The sequence below is a fragment of the Phaethon aethereus genome (genome assembly GCF_964289735.1).
Source record: "Phaethon aethereus genome assembly, chromosome: 3".
NCBI lineage: Eukaryota > Metazoa > Chordata > Aves > Phaethontiformes > Phaethontidae > Phaethon > Phaethon aethereus.
The window spans coordinates 25,177,726-25,195,523 of NC_138576.1; the positions used below are offsets into that span (position 1 = coordinate 25,177,726).

Here is a 17,798-nt window from a genome sequence, read left to right on the forward strand (position 1 = left end):
TTTCCCACTATGGAGCCATGTGTGTTCATCAAGCTCAGTGGTATCACCTACTGTAATAGGAAAAGTGTGGTGGAAAGTTCTTTTGCGTAATACCTAGGTGATCAGAACTCTCAAGGAGTTTGATCTATGAGTATTATATTCCTGACTGCATAATTTTCCAGGTTCAAATAGAAATAGTAAAGATTGTCTTTATTACAGTCTGTCTTTACTTTGGTAGAACAGTATATGAAAAAAGGGTTCTGAATCATCTCAGACAGAAACAGACCTAGAATCCAGGACTCACATGTTCTGGTAAATCTTAATATAGACAGTCTTAGTTAAGATAAGGATCTCCCTTTTATCTTCCTGCCACTTTTCAAAGGACAATAATTATCCCTTTCTCTGAAAGCAAAGGAACAATTTAGGCATCTAAGACTTAGAACGGGTTGCAGTCCATGCGTTCCAGTTTTATGTGGGGCATCTTTCTAAATCATGCAAGGAAACACCTTGGCCCTGAACACACACTGTTAATCGTTTATCTCAACTGACACAAGATAGGAACAGCACAAGATGGGACAAAGAAATCTTTATTGTCAGTTAACTACTTTTATAACCTTAGAAGATAATTTTGTCAACTAAAAAGATAATTTCCATATAAGTAATGTCTTTGATGACTAATAAAACTTCTAAGAGAGTTAGCAGTCTATGGCTAACATAATAATATTTTCTACATGACGATGATGTTACTAGAGTTTTCAATTGAGAGTACTGTTGACTAATATCCTTTCACATAAACACAACAACAGATGGTTATTTATAGCCAGATATTTTTTTGCCTGGTTTCCCAAATGGGAAACAGTAGCTTTCTATACATATGTGACTGTAGGCCCACATTTAACAACTCTTGAACATGTTGGCCAGTTGCAACTAAATTTGTACATTTGAGAATTGCATTCTAAAGGTTTTATGTTCTTAAAATTCTTAAAGAAACTGTAACTGGAGAGAAGAATGATTATTAAATTAGTACACTCCTATAGGAAAGACTTTTGCATGAGATCAGCTATGTTCTTAGACACTAGAAAAACCACAGAGGATAACTATGATGTGTATCCCGAAAGAGACATCTATATTCTTAGGGGTCTATATTCATAGATACCACACCATCTAACCGGAATATAAAATGCAAAATCAAAGCAGGTTCCCAGAGCTATTTATTTGCAATGACATTCTAGTTGCTCTTCATACTTCTATGCTTTTCAGATTAACATCTCAATATTTGGGATCTAAGCTTAACACCTTTGTGAACTTATTCCTGCTGGTTTCCTTGAGAAGTATATTATATCACTTGCACTGGATGTTTTGATCTGAATGATCCACACTTTGGTTACCTGCTCTGTATTTATGTGGTGTCAACCAAATTCACCCTTAAACAATGAAGGGAATTCCTTAGCACTATCACAATTAAAAAAAATGAATTTTAAAGATTCAGATAAGATAATGAGTAACAGGAAGACAGCTGAAAGCAGTGCATTAATACAAGCATTACAATTTATATCTGTATTACATATAAAAAGATGTTCTGTTTTTCATTATTATGCAGAAAGATAGTTTGATTTTGACTAGGCGTAAAATAAAAGCAGAAGTTCTTACTTGTGTAAGTGATATTAAATCCTCTTCCAGTGGTAGAGTGATCCGACTGAAATTCAAGTCTTACTATGTGCCCACTGCTAGCCAACTGAGAAGGGACCTCATTGCCAGAAAAAGTTCCAAGAGGTGGTAAATCTGAAATTCCATCATCTTTCACTGTGAGGTAGTCAAATTGAGGTTCTACATCAAAGTCATTGAAAATCAGATGGATTCTGCTTCCTGGCTCTGAGATAATTAACCAAACACAGTTCATATTGTTCCCATACTCCTCAGGATAATTTGGGGAAAGAATAATTCCAGACGGTGTGGTGAAGTTGAAGAAACACGAGACTAAAGAAAACAACAATAGATTCTCAATATACTATCCATAAACGTTATAAATACTTGTCTTTATATTTTTTATTCTTGTGGAAAAGGGTGCTTTTGAAGCCTGGATGTCAAAACTACTACACATGCAAACTGGAAATGTTTAAGACTGTCAGAGCATTTCTCAAATATAGCATATTAGCCTTGCATGTTTTTATTTCCTCAAACGAGGCCAAGTGACTACACCAGGGCCTGCAAGAGATTATCAGAAGCATGTAGAGAGTGCCAAAGAAAACAAAAGTAATGCCTAATGTGTTAGAATTTGGAAAGATTGGCAAATTTGTTCTGAAATGAAAATGCAACCTCCAAATTTAAATGTGGGGTTTTTTTCCTAAAGGGAATATGCATGAAAATGTATTTAGCAGTCCAAAAAATCAGACACAAAGGCCAGTTTGAAAAGGCACAAAGGCAGGTCAAAACTTACGGGTAAGAATCAGAGACTGAGGCAACAAAGGGAACCTTGTGGTTGGTGTCTACTACAGGCTACCTGATCAAAGGGAGCCTACTGACGAAGCCTTCTTACTCCAGCTACAGGAGGAATCGTGCTCGCAGGCTCTCGTCCTGCGGGGGGACTTCAACCACCCTGACATATGCTGGAAAAGTAGCACGGTGAGCTGTAGGCACTCCAGGAGGCTCCTGGAGTGCATGGAGGATAAGTTCTTATGCCAAGTAATAGCCTTACCAGAGGGGATGCCATACTGGACCTGCCGGTCACCAATGCAAGTGAGCTAATTGGTGACGCCGAGATTTGAGGAAGCCTAGGCTGCCGTGATCACACACTGGTGGATTTTACAGTAGAGGGATGTGCGGGAGGCAAAGAGTAAAGACAGGACCCTGAATTTTAGGAAAGCAAACTGCCAACTCTTCAAGATGTTAGTCAATAGGAAACCCTGGGAAACTGCCCTCAGGGACAAGGGAGCAGTTGATCTCCAGTTGAGCTGACAGATCTTTAAGGATGCTTTCCATAGAGTGCAAGAGCTCTTGATCCCCAGCTGTAAGAAATCAGGAAAGGAAGGCAAGAGGCCAGCATGGCTGAGTGGAGACCTGATGGGAAACCTAAAGGGCAAGAAGAAAATGCACATTTAGTGGAAGCAGGGACAGGTATCCTGGGAAGAGTACTGGGATGCTGCCCAGTTCTGTAGGGATGAGGTCAGGAAGGCCAAGGTGTGGCTGGAGCTGAGCTTGGCAAGGGACGTAAAAAATAGTAAGAAGGGCTTCTACAGGTATGTCAGGCAGAAAAGGAAGGTCAGAGAAAGCATATTCCCTGTGATGAGCAAGACTGGCAAACTGGTAACAACAGATGAGGAGAAGGCTGAGGTACTCAATGACTTCTTTGCGTCAGTCTTCACTGGCAGTCTCTCCTCCCACACCTCTCGAGGGGATGGACTGCAAGACACGGACTGGAGGAGCAAAGTCCCTCCCACTGTAAGTGAAGGTCAGGTTCAAGACCACCTGAGGAACCTGAACATGCACAAGTCTATGGGGCCTGATGAGATGCATCCCAGAGTCCTGAGGGAACTGGCTGATGTAGTTGATCCAATCTCCATGATATTTGAAAAGTCCTGGCGGTCAGGTGAAATCCCTGGTAACTGGAAAAAGAGAAAAATTGCACCCATTTTTTAGAAGGGTAGAAAGGAGGACCCTGGGAACTACTGACCTGTCAGCCTCACCTCTGAGCCTGGGGAGATCATGGAGCAGATCCTCCCAGAAGCTGTGCTAAGGCACATGGAGGACAGGATTTGAGACAGCCAGCATGGCTTCACCAAGGGCAAGTGCTGCCTGACCAACCTTGTGGCCTTCTATGATGGAGTGACCACATCTGTGGACAAGGGAAGAGCTACTGATGTCATCTATCTGGACTTGTGTAAGGCCTTTGATACAGTCCCCCAAAACATCCTTCTCTGTAATTTGGAGAGAGCAGGATTTGATGGGTGGACTGTTGGGTGGATGAGGAATTTGTTGGATGGTCACATCCAGAGGGTAGTGGTCAATGGCTCAATGTCCAGATGGAGATCAGTGATGAGTGGTATCCCTCAGGGGTCCGTACTGGGACAAGTACTCTTTTGTATCTTCATCAGTGACCTAGACAGTGGGATCAAGCGCAGCCTCAGCAGGTTTCCAGGTGACACCAAGCTGACTGGTGCAGTTAACATGCCTGAGGGATGGGAGGCCATGCAAAGAGACCTCGACAAGCTTGAGGAATGGGCCCACGTGAAACTCATGAGGTTCAACAAGGCCAAGTGCAGGGTCCTGCACCTGGGTTGGGTCAACCTCCAGTATCAGTCCGGGCTGCTGAAGTGATTGATAGCAGCCCTGCCCAGAAGGACTTGGGGGTACTGGTGGATGAAAAGCTGGACATGAGATGTCAAAGTGTGCTTGCAGCCCCGAAGGCCAACCCTGTCCTGGGCTGCATCCAAAGAAGCATGTCCAGCAGGTTAAGGGAGGTGATTCTGGCCCTCTACTCCACTCTGGTGAGACCCCACCTGGAGTCCTGCATCCAGCTCTGGAGCCCTCAACACAGGAAAGACATAGACCTGTTAGAGAGGGTCCAGAGGAGGGCCACAACAACGGTCAGAGGGATGGAACACCTCTCTAGTGAAAAAAAGGCTGAGAGTTGGGGCTGTTCAGCCTGGAGAAGAGAGGGCTCCACAGAGACCTTATTGCAGCCTTCCAGTACTTAAAAGTGGCTTATAAGAAAGGTGGAGACAGATTTTTAAGCAGGGGCTGTTGTGATAGGACAAGGGGTGATGGTTTTAAACTAAAAGAGGGTAGATTTAGACTAGATGTAAGAAGAAAAAAGAAAAGTAAAAAAGCCCCAAACCTCTCTATTTAAATCCGTCTACAAGTTTACCTACAAACATATTTTATCTTTTAAAACAAAATTCACAGCTAATGTTCTTACCTACCCTTTTTTCCTCTTGGATATCCTTATATTCCTTATATTCATTTTCATGCTTTATCAGGATATAGTGAAAAAACCCAGTCTTTTCTTATGTGGATCTACACATTGCTTTGTGCTGCCAGAATCAATCTGTATGTGCCACAGGGTCCTTTTGAACACTTATATGCTATTAGGAACTGCTTATTTAGAGTCTTATTCAACACACATTTACATTAAAAGTGTTAAATGGTTTAATTAAATATAAAACAAAATGCAAGAACATTCTAAAACAGTCCTAAGTAATATTCCCCATAAATCAGCTACTATTGAGTCAAAAAAAAAAAAAAATATTGACGGAAAAGGTCTTCAAGGTCTTTCAAAATATTTTCCTGCTGGCTAGTTACAAATTCTAAGAAGAGCAAAAGGCAAAGTTTAGAAAAAAATACAGAAAAAAACCCCAAAATATTTCTTACAAACACAGCTGGGTTTGTTGCCAGACCACTGGTTGTTTTGTTGACATGTAATTGTTCTCTCTCCCACCAGTTCAAAAGCTGCTTGACATTCAAAGTTAAGCGTGTCGCCATGCAGAAAACTGCTGCCAGTCCTTTTTCCGTATGATGGAATTCCAGGGTCTCCACAACCTCCTTTCTCAATTTCTGAATATCAAAAATTCAAACACAATAATAAAAAAAAATATTTTCAAGCAATTTATATGTCAGTATGAGAAGTACGTCCAAACTATTTGACATTATGCTTTAAACTAATATTAACAGCTGAAAGTGAACTAAAGGTAAATGCTATAAAACTGCGTCTAAGATGATTTAAGATCTAAAGTCTTTTCACAAGCTAATAGCTTCCATACCTCTATTGTTGAAGATAACAATACGTACGTTTAACTGCATGGCTGTGCTGAATTGCAGCGTATTTGAAGGTAAAATTATAAAGCCATAGATAGCCTCCATTCTAAGCATGGAGACATACTATATGTAGGTCCTATTCCTGGTAATGAAGAACTAGTAATAAAGAATCTATCTTAACTCTCACATCTGCAAGTCCATTTATAGGGCTATTTGCAATATGATTAGAAGTATATATTTTACTGATACTGTCAACAAATTTCATTTTAAGCACTAAAATATAATAAAAACCAAACTGAGGAATTATTTCTTAATCTCACACTTTGATTTACAGGCACATTTTTGCCAGCTACATTCAGCTACACTGAAAAGAGATTAACAATTTGGGTTATACTTTCTAGATATTCTCTAGGAGATATGATATTTAATTATTTAATTTGTAGATATTGAATGTACATATACAAAATAAGAATATTATAAAACCCCAAGTCTTATATAAACTTCTGAATAATAAGAGTATCAGGAAAGGAAATGTAAATATTAATTGCCTGTGATAGAAATGCTGAATTATCTTACAAATTACTATACAGTTGGCTGTCCATCAAAATAAAGGCTCTATTTCTTTGCCATTATATTTAAAGCAATTTTTTTATTAATTTCCATTTGAGCATCAAAATAACAACAAAGCACTTCTGGTTCTATAAACTGTGTTGCTACATCTAGCAAAATGATGTAAACCTCATCTGAATTAAATTAGTGACAAAATTCTTGTTATTTAAATGTTTCATAGTTCAATCCAAAGCACGAAATCTGAAACATTCAGGATAACAAGAAAATACAACGCACTAAATTGTGTTAAATATTAGTATAATTTCACAGCATTAAAAATGTCTGCTGTCAAATATTGTTAAATCTACTAATGTTAAATCCTGGCAGAAGTGTACATCTTGACACATTAACTCCAACAGAAATTTTAAGATGCAGGATGGCATTATTATGATATGTCAAGTAAATCCACTATGTTCACACCCTTAAAGCAATTTTGAACAGATTGTTGACAAATATGTTCAAAAAGGTATGCCACAATATTTCACAAAACAACAGATTATTCATCAGGATAAAAAGAGTTATATATTTTTCTCTTGGTAATCTTAAAATCAAACTTTGAAGAGCAAATTAAGAGTAACTATTCCATCTATGAATTCAAAGCAGAGAAAATTGTTTTATTTAAATAATTTGTCTTACTAGAAAGCCAGAATGTATCAAATGAATGAAAACATCTTCCAAAAAGTCCAGTACACAAATACAATAAAACACCAGCAGAGAAATATAATAAATAATATTTATAAGTAAGGATTCAAAATTATATGTATTTACAAGTGCTTTAATGTAGTTTTACCTGCCTGTTCCTACTGAGACATTGATTCTTACTGTCACAGTGTAGCACTGCAAACTTGTGTGTTCCCAGCTATCTACATCTCCACATCCTACAATGAAATGTGGGGAGCTACAGAAAATCATAACCCACATTTTAATCACACTTTAAAAGTTCATCTCCTCCACTGATAACAGACCTATATCTAATCCAGCATGTGAGAATGATCATAAACACTCTTTTCCAAAAACCTGTTGTGTTTTGAAGATCAGGGCAATACTGTTTCAGGCAGGAGTGTCAAGAGGCAAACTGTCTGCAAGTTTTTGCAAAGGCACTGCTGAAGATTTATCCCTTAAAAGAAAGCAACAGGTGTTTCTTTTCATGGTCTACAGAGGAAGTATCAAAATATCTTTAATTAATGAATTTACTGAAGTAGAGGACAGATCATTATGCTTTGTAAATCTCAGGAGACACACCAAGTCCTAGAAGAGGGCGTGGATCACTGAACCAAAACTTTTAACAGAAATTAGCGTGAATTAAGCTTTCTGGCAGGTTGAAAATTCCTTTTTTTTTTTTTTTTGGTAGAAAACTAGTACACAATGTCAGTATGTCTTTAGTCAGAACCATGCTCTTACCGAGGAAGGCAAGAACGCAGGATAAACTTTAGGGACTAAGTGAATACTTTGCACTTCTTAATATATCACTCCTCATCCAAGAATTCCCAGTTTTTCTTGGGGTGGAGATATAGTTTTGTTTTTTAAAAATCTGATTTGCAAGCATGAACAAGCAGTTAAAACATAAAAACAATTTCAGGTCAAACATTTTTTAAAATACTTCTACTCAGGAAAAATAAGGATTTATTAAAATCTGTCTCATAAAGGTATTTTAATGATGAATTTTAGGTTCTCTCAAAATATTTTAGAAGAAATTTTTAAATCAAATTATTTTACATCGTAAAGCCAAATAACTCATAAAAATGTCAAATTCAAATGTATTAACTTTATTTCTAGCTCAGCTTTCAGGGTTTGTGCTCGTTTCTTCAACATAAAAACAATTCAGCAAATGTCACAAATTTATGACACAAAAACACTTCTGAGGATGTCTTATTTGCATTTTGACAATAAAAAGCATGAAGTTTCATCCAGCTCTAGAAATCTACATCTTCACAAACCTTGAAATGAAGACTATCTGTCCTTAACAGAAAATGTACTCTAGTCAAAACCAAGTCATTCAGGTTGACAGAAAGTTCCCTCTTAATTCCATTGGATAGTATTCACTTCTGTTTTCAAGTTTTACCTAAATTTCCTAGTATGAAGATTTACTATAACATGCATATCATAACATTCTTATGCATTGTAGTGGGTTGACCCTGGCTGGATGCCAGGTGCCCACCAAGCCACTCCATCACCCCCCTCCTCAGCAGGATAGGGGAGGGTGAGGGGAGAAAATAAGATGGAAAAAACCTCATGGGTCAAGATAAAGGCAGTTTAATAAAGCAAAGGCCACACATGGAAGCAAAGGAAAACAAAAAAATTATTCTCTGCTTCCCATGAGTGAACGATGTCCAGCCACTTCCGGAGAAATAGGGCTTCAGTACTTGTAGCGGTTGCTCAGGAAGACAAATACGGTAATAACGAACGCTTCCCCTCCTCCTCCTTTCTCTTAGCTTTCATTGCTGAGCTGACGTCATATGGTGTGGAATATCCCTTTGGTCAGTTTGGGTCAGCTGTCCCGGTTGTGTCCCCTCACAGGATCTTGCCCACCCCCAGCCTGCTGGTGAGGGGGGAATGCTGGAGACACAGCCTGGATGCTGTGCGAGCAGGGCCCAGCTGTGGCCAAACACTGGTGTGTTACCAGCACCTTTCTAGCTCCAGTACAAAGCACAGCACTATGAGGGCTGCTTTGGGGAAAAGTAACTCCGTCTCAGCCAGACACAATACGTTCATATTACATTACAGATGTTACTGTCAATATCACAATTTTAGAGCAGTTAATAGTCTACCAATTAATTCTACAGTGAGATGAAGTTCTGTTGTTTTCACACCATAAAATCAAAAAGAACACCCAACTTAGATACTTCAAAAATTTTCCACGCACTTTTTCAGTTCAGCATCTGTTTTTGCTCTGTATTACAATTAATTAATGAATGCATTAGACAATTCCTTTCCAAAATTTTTGAAAAGTACAAAAACCCTAAAAAGCTGTGTCTTAGCTGACTGAATTTGTCATAGATAGACTGATTGCAGGTCCATAGTGGTTAAGATGACAAAACTTCCCCTTTAACAGTAGTCTCAGTTATAATGTCCAAATTTTTTTTTGTTAAAGTATTGTAAAATATTAATCCGTGTAAAAATTCTGCCAGCAGCAGAGCACAATATTAAATATTAACTTTCTTAGTATTCAAGAAAACATGAGGGAGTGACAGAACAAAGCAGATTAAGTTAGATACAGGACTGTCTGCACATTTCTCTTGAGTAAAGAGCTAGCTTTCCATCACATATATTAGTGAAACTTAGGAAAGACAGAGAAGGCCAAATTCAAGAGTTTGTATTTATACATAAAGAATACAATTTGTTTATACCTAGTTCTATAGTACAGGCATGTAATGAACCCAACATTCTTCTGTCCTCTCGGATTTAATACAGCTTTTTATTTCATTGTCTGCTCTGGTACCTGTCTGACTTCAACTGATTTGATAAGATAACAAGTTTGTTAAATGTCCTAAGTCAGTTGAGGTGCATTGTGCCTATTACTTCAACAAATGCACCAATTATCCTGCTTCATAAATTGCAAAAAGGCTATATATCTGTTTGCTAAAAAGAGAACATTCTTTCTGATCAAGTCAGTTGGAGCTGTGTTGAGCTCTCAGAGAAGTCCTATGGGACAAAAAGTTTCTTAAAATTACAAACGTGAAAATAAAAGCTATGCTAACCTATTTCAAGTGTGACAATAAAAAACCTATTCCTATAGGATTATTCTGTGTACTCATTCAGTATTGGACTTATTTTGATCTGAATCCTTACAGATGTGTGAACTTCATGAAGTTTGCAAATAAGCTCTCAAGCTCATATTTAAACATCAGCTTTCTCTGATTATCGAAAATGTTGACATTGATCTTATTCAATTGTTTCTGGCTTTCATGTACTCTCAGTAGCCTGGGGGAAAAAGACTTTTCATCTTGTTTGTAAACTAGAAATATTTACTGAATTTCAGGGAATATTCTCTCTTTAATGTTGGAAGAATGACAAGATTAGATTTCTGATGAGAAGATCATATCCCTCTGAATTTAATCAAAGACTTTTCTGTTGCTTTTAAAGGAAGAAATATGACAATTCTAAAGTGATATTAAGCATCTAAATAAGTATTATGACTAATACTTAGAAGGTGTCACACTGCAATTCAAGTCTCTGATGAAAAGGCTTTGCATTACTTTGACCCAGGTATCTGAAATATATAATAAAATATTTAATAGATTAGAACATTTGTCAATCTTGAATTATTAGTCATGATAGTAATTTACCATTTTCCCCTTGTTACTAGATTACAAATACACTGTTAAAATGAAATTCTTAATGCCACTATGTTTTCATTCACACTATACAGTATTCTAGCTTAGATGGCTCGTGAGTCATCATCAAATCACTAAATCTGTAGCTAGATATAACTTTTACCAGTAGAGTATTAATAATTTAATTAAATTATTAATATTATATTATTTAATATAATATTAAATACTAAAATATTACTATTAAATTATTAAAATGTTAATATTTTAATAATTCAGATGTATAAATACAATTTAATTTAAATAACATGTGGGTTACATAACTATATACTGTTTCAAAGAAGAGATACATAAGTAAACTGTAGTTCAAGGTCTATCAGAAAGTTGAAGTCAATACCACTAAAACCTAAAATCATTAATTTGACAACATTTCATAATTATAATCTTAGCTATATTCAAGATCGGTTAAGGGAAGCTGAAAGCTGGCACAGGTATACATGTACAAAAACAAACAAAAATAAGAGATAGTTTGGAAATTTACTTCTATGTCAGATAGGACCTTTTCAGATCTAAACTCTTACATGACAGGCCATGGAAATTCATGTTTTGTACATAAGAGAAATGATAATTTAGTTTATTTCCTCTGATTCCTCATACCTCCCTGTGTTAACAGTCATAACACCTGAAACACTGCAATCTCACACTTACATAACACTTTCTTAAATTTAGAAGAGAAACAGAAAAAATATTGTTATATAGAACAAACTGTGATATGACAAATGATGTGTTTTAATTATTCCAACTCTCATACTATTTATTCTATACCATAAAGCTTTAAGCTAATTTTCCAGCTCATCTCAATAATAAAACCTATATAAACAAGTAGCATATTACGACCCAGTATTTTCCACCTTACTATTAGAATCCAAATTTCAGTCCCAGACAACATCAAGGTAGTAAGGAGGACCCTGGGAACTACTGACTTGTCAACCTCACCTCTGAGCCTGGGGAGATCATGGAGCAGATCCTCCCAGAAGCTGTGCTAAGGCACATGGAGGGGAGAGAGGTGATTTTAGACAGCCAGCATGGCTTCACCAAGGGCAAGTGCTGCCTGACTGACCTCATGGCCTTCTATGATGGAGTGGCCACATCCGTGGACAAGGGAAGAGCTACCGATGTCCATCTATCTGGACTTGTGTAAGGCCTTTGACACAGTCCCCCACAATACCCTTCCCTCTAAATTGGAGAGAGATGGATTTGATGGGTGCACTGTTCAGTGGATGAAGAATTGGTTGGATGCTCACATCCAGAGGATAGTGGTCAATGGCCCAATGTCCAGATGGAGATCAGTGACAAATGGTGTCCCTCAGAGGTCCTTATTGGGACCAGTACACTTTAATATCTTCATCAATGACCTAGGCAGTGAGATCGATTGCACCCTCACAAGTTTGCAGGCAGCATCAAGCTGAGTGGTGGTCTCCTGTGAAGAAAGGTTGAGAGAGTTGGGGTTGTTGAGCCTGGAGAAGAGAAGGCTCTGGGGAGACCTTATTGCAGCCTTCCAGTACTTAAAAAGCTTATAAGAAAGATAGTAACAGACTTTTTATCAGGGCATGTTGTGATAGGACAAGAGGTAATGGTTTTGAACTAAAGGAGGGCAGATTTTGAGTAGGTATAAGGAAGAAATGTTTCACAATGAGTGTGGTGAAACATTGGCACAGGTTGCCCATAGAGGTGGTATATTCCCCATCCCTGCAAACATTCCAGGTCAGGTTGGACGGTGCTCTGAGCAACCTGATCTAGTAGATGTCCCTCCCTGCTACAGGGGCATTGGACTAGATGACCTTTAAAAGTCCCTTCCAACCCGAAGATTCTATGATTCTATGGTTCTATATCTAAAAACAAAGTCTGCAACCTTAATGTGACATAAAGAAAATACTTCTGTTAAGTACATCATTTTTGTTAGGCAGATGAGTTATAAATGGATAAACTACAAATGGGCTAAACAGATATTACTTCTGTCTATACACTTGTTCTTCCCTGTCTTCAGGTCATTGAGGTCTTCAATACCACTATTAAATTACACAGTAAATATATAAAACCAACTTCAGTGGCAGGAACAGAGAGCTTGGCTCTCTCGGGCTTCAGCATAGGAAAAAACAGCAAGCAGAATCAGCAATGTTTTTACCACTCCTGAACAGATTTATAGATTACAGTTGTAAACATCTGCACAGAAAAACCTAAGATGGAGGAGAGACTTCAAGTGGGTTACCCAAAATAATACCGTATTCCTCTAAAGTATGCTTTTTCTTGCTTCACTGGAAACCATGATGGTCTATAAAAATTAACCAGCTGCAAAATTACACATGAACTTTCAGTACTATCAGGTAATAATTTCTATTTAGGATAAAGAACCAGGTAATACTGAAGGTCTCTTCTGTTTCACAGGGAATACTCTTTTAAATAGAGATAAAGAGCTAGCAGTAAAAATACCTAAGGAAGGACAAAATGATACTGTTTTACATACGTAAACAGTTCAGCCTTCTTTGAAATGCATGTGTAATACTGGTTTCTAATCTCAGTAAAATGCTGAAAAATTGTGGGAATTTAAAAACACAAATGGAGAAACATTTATATGAAGAGAAAGCCTTATACAAAGAGAAGGGATAGAGAGATATACTCAAGATTGCAGAAGATGACATAAATAAAAGAATGAAATTATATGTATGATTCCTGCAAAGGAACATGGGAACAACTACTAGAAGTGAAAATGATAAATCAAAAGTAATAGAAAAAAATATTTCAGATAGCACTGGACTGTAAAAGTGTCTATTAAAGTTAAAATGATGTTGGCCTAAAGCTAAAAACCTGGTGGCCTTACATGATAATTTGATAGATGATCACAATGTTATCATTATAAAATAATGATAAATAATAATATAATCTAAATATAAAATGATGATAAATAATATAATAAAAATAATGATAAATTATAATAAAATGTTAGGAATTGCTAGGAAATTAGTAAGCAAAACAGAAAATAGTATCCTGACATCACACAAAAACCTATTTCATATGCATTTTGAACATTGTATGTAGTTCTGCTCCTCCATGTAAAAAAGGATATTTTAGAATGAGAGAAGGAAAACAAAAGATCAAAGGTACTGTTTCTGAGGAACTGAGGACCACCTAAATGGACTGGAGATCTCTTATTCAGGAGGCAAAATATATGTGTTCAAAAAGCGATTGGACAAATACATGGAAGAAAATTTTACTGAGAGACAAAGAAGAAGTACTCGAGCCATGCATCACTGGAAACAAGGAAAGCACTCTGGGACTCTCTCTGTTTCTTGATTTATCATTGTATACTTCACCATTTTTTCCTTAAACATTCATTATTGTCTAATATCAACATGCTGTGTGCTTTTGGTCTCACTGCAGATTTTTATTCTAATATTTTGTGATAAGGAATGCCATATTGTTCAAATTGCAGAGTTCATGTTTCTTTACTAACAGAAGGACTAGAGCCTGTCTATACAAAAGGCTGAGCAATGCCCTAGACAAAAGTTAGCCTAAAGATATCCTGTGGAATGGAAGTTAACATGTTATCGTGGAAAATAAGAATTACAGTAAATAGCAAGTGCAGCTGCATCAGAAATTACCAGAATCTTGTGAAAAGGTGAACCACAGAATGAGGTAAAAGACAATAAAAAAGCTTGTAGAAAGTCATTAAATGTAAGAGAAACAAAAATAGCTATCAGAAAAGGAGAATAAAGAACACCTTCTTCACTTTTCTAGAAAAGAATAAACACAGCCAGATAACAAAAGTTTAAATAAAGTTAAGGGCAGGATAGGAAGAGAACAGGTTAAGGACTATTTAGAAAATGTAGACATATTCAAGGGAACAGGGCCTAATTAAATTCATATTAAAGTACTTAAACTGAAGCAGTCTATGAACTATTATCAATTATCTTCAAGAACTTATGGAGGACAAGGGAGGTCCCAGCTGACTGGACTGTCTCAAAAACTGGAGAAAAGAGGACCCAAGGAACTATACAAATGCATGTGTAATAATTTGTCCCCTCAAACTGGGAGAGTGATATGTTTTATCTTCCTTTACAACAGAATATCCTTGAGCATCTTTACCTAAAATTATCTTAAGTCCTGGCAAGGAAGACAAGTAGTTGTCTAGAAAGGGATCAATTTGCTGGTACTTTAAAAAGTGCAAGCAAATTGACCTGTGTAATTATAGGATTGTAAAGCCAACACTGATCCGAAGCAAAGTAATGGAACAACCAGCAAAGGAGTTTATTTCTAAAAGGTTAAAACATGAAAATATAATCAACACCAGTTAACACAGTTTTATGGAAAATTGGTCAAACAATATGATTTTTAGATTATAAACCTGGTTGACACAATCTATTTGGACTTCTTTCAACCATTTACATTAGAAACACATGACATTCTAATTAAGAACTGACATCATAGAAAATCAATTTAGCACACATTAATGGGATTAAAATTAGATAATTATAGTATCTCAAAGCATAAATGTGAATAAAGAATTATCATTATGCAAAAGAACTGCTTCAATTAGCTTAATATATACTTCTTTTAGTATTTTCTAGGTGATGTAGCCTTGTGACATATTCTGTAGGTGTACATGTCTTGTGCATATGTACCTACATAAATGCTGCTTTTTCTCATACTATTCAAAGGAAAAAGCAGACATAAAATTTTAAAGCCTACGGCAGCTGAGAATTTTGTAAAATAAAATTGATGTTAAATGGAAGGACCTTATTTTCCCCAACTATCCACTTCTGTACCTTACAATGAGTGTTTCTCCTCTTCAAAGACCAGGAGTGATGAGTCCAGTTTCATCAAACAAAATGGAAGATTAAAATGATTAAAAATTAATTTAATTAAAAAAAAAATCTTAAAAAGATTAAGATGCATGCAATGTGTTGGAGCTTCAAGATCAGTAGGCTTCTAATGCAGGTTATAGAAGCAGTCAGTGCTCAAATGAAAAATGTTTGCTTTGAAAGATATCCATCAGTATGGATAAAGAGGGAGAAAGATGCCTTGGTAGTATTTGAAATAGGATAGGTAAGTACACTGCAACTGAACATACTAATATTAGTGCAGTATGGACTTCTGAACAACTTAATTTTACTTTATTCTAACTCAATAAAGAAACAAGAGGGAGGAAGTGCTGCTCTGAAAACATTCTTCTGAAGGGAAAAAAAATCTGAAAGGTTTATATATTTTTTTTTTTTTTAAGTATTTGAACTCTCAGTTCTGTGAGGAAGGCTATGCAAGTGCACACATGCTAATACCACTCCCTGGCATCTAAACAGACCCAAGTATACTCACTACCTGAGGGAAATTATCCTAACTTCTTTTTTTCCCCAAAAAGAAAGGAAGAACACATCAACAGGCATACCTAGAGACACAGACTAGAATCAGTTTATATCTGTGTTTACAAGGAGTCATATTCTTCGTTTATTTTGTATATTACAACTGATACTGCTAAAATAGCTCCAAAATATTTTTTGTGTGTGTGTTCTAATGATTTTGTTTTAAAGTAAACAGTACTCTGTTTTCTAAAAGTTCCTTAAGCATTAAGTAATTCTTTGCACAGTGAAGATCCTTTGAAAACACTATACTAATATCAAGCCTACAAGTGAATTGTAAAGGAACTGCTCTTTTAAAATCTGTCCATGAAGGGTGTATAATTTCCTACTCAGGAAAGGACTGGCCATGGCTATGCTGGCCTGGAAAGGTCAGAGGAGAGGGGGAAGGTACAAGGGGTAGAAGATTGGTCTGTATTTAAACCCAAATAATTAAAAATGCTATAAAATACATTTTTTTCTAAAGCTGTAGTATATTACAGAACAAATCTGGGGGCAATGAAGGTCATTTGTACTGCTCTCCAAATTTCACTCCTTTCTGAAAATATACTTTGTTACTTATTGCATTAATATTTTTTAACCTACAGTCTACACAGCTTCATCTGCACAAATACTCCATTTAATACAGTTCATTACTCTTTGCACTTAGAAATCTTCACTGTTCAATGTTCTATGAGCTATGTTCAGAAAGCACCAAGACTGCACATTTTAGAAGATCCATTTTCTAGTAAATGTCATTAATTCTTCATGTTTAAAATAAAATTGAGTAGTACTGTACACTCAGATGTGTTTAAATGTAAAAGAGAGCATGCAAGCAGACACAATACTAAATTATTTATCATTATAGCTTTTCGTTAACTCAGCAATTCACAAATTTAATAAAGAGTCTGAATGGATCTTATTTTTATGTAGACCATATATAAAACAAAAGCCTAAAAAATTGTTCTTGACATTGTTTTGGATTATGAACTATTGTTTTTCTCATATTTCATAGCAATGTAAGATAAGTCTTTGTTTCATCTTGAATAATAACCCACTTTAATCTAAATTGCTAATAAAACAAGAGAGCAATGTAAAAAGGCTGCTCTGGAGGATATGCTGACTTTGTAACAGGTGGAGGTGTTTGCATGTCGAATGAATTTCAGTCAAAGTGTGAAATTAATGTCTGTTTATGAGCTGAATGGATAAATCACACAGCTGGTGAAAAGACTTGGAAAGAAAGAAGTATTGAAGAACTTTGAAGCAACTCTTTACTGAAACAAATCAATTTTTACGGTAGATCTTACTAATAGATATCTGTGTGTCTGAATGAAAATCTTCAGCTGTTGCTTAATATTGCTCATAGATCTAACTTTAGTAACAACTACTAGTATGAACTGTGTTTTTAATAGTATTTGGGATTCAAATTTAATTGTCCATTTGAAATCATGTGATATTAGGAATTATTTCCATTTGGCACTTAGTAACCAACAAAGTGACATTTAAGAAATTCAATAAATGCTATAATGAAGGCATAAATGATGCAGAAACTGTTTAATGACCCAAATCTGACTACATCTTTTATCTTTTCATAGTGAAAATATTCAAAAAAAGCATATCAATAGCCTCACTTAAATCCTAAAAGCTCCAATTGATTTTAATGAGATGATAACAAGAATCTAGCTTAACTTAAAAAGATGGAAAAATGCATATGAACAAGAAATTCTAGAAATTTTTAATCTGAACAGCAGCTAAAATGAATCTATTATATAAAAGTATCATGAAGTGGGTTGTTTTAAAT

The 17,798-nt window shown here is 36.1% G+C and overlaps 1 protein-coding gene across 1 annotated transcript in view; it reads right to left on the reverse strand.

Annotated features, from left to right (window-relative positions):
* The window catches only part of CSMD1 (CUB and Sushi multiple domains 1), a gene marked incomplete at both ends in the record, with an annotated part of 1,255,958 nt that overhangs the window by 323,275 nt on the left and 914,885 nt on the right, over nt 1-17,798 (reverse strand). Inside the window, 2 exons of the mRNA XM_081998094.1 lie at nt 1,630-1,956; nt 5,347-5,529. Of these exons, the coding sequence (XP_081854220.1) occupies nt 1,630-1,956; nt 5,347-5,529 (510 nt within the window). The remainder of the gene's footprint in view (nt 1-1,629; nt 1,957-5,346; nt 5,530-17,798) is intronic.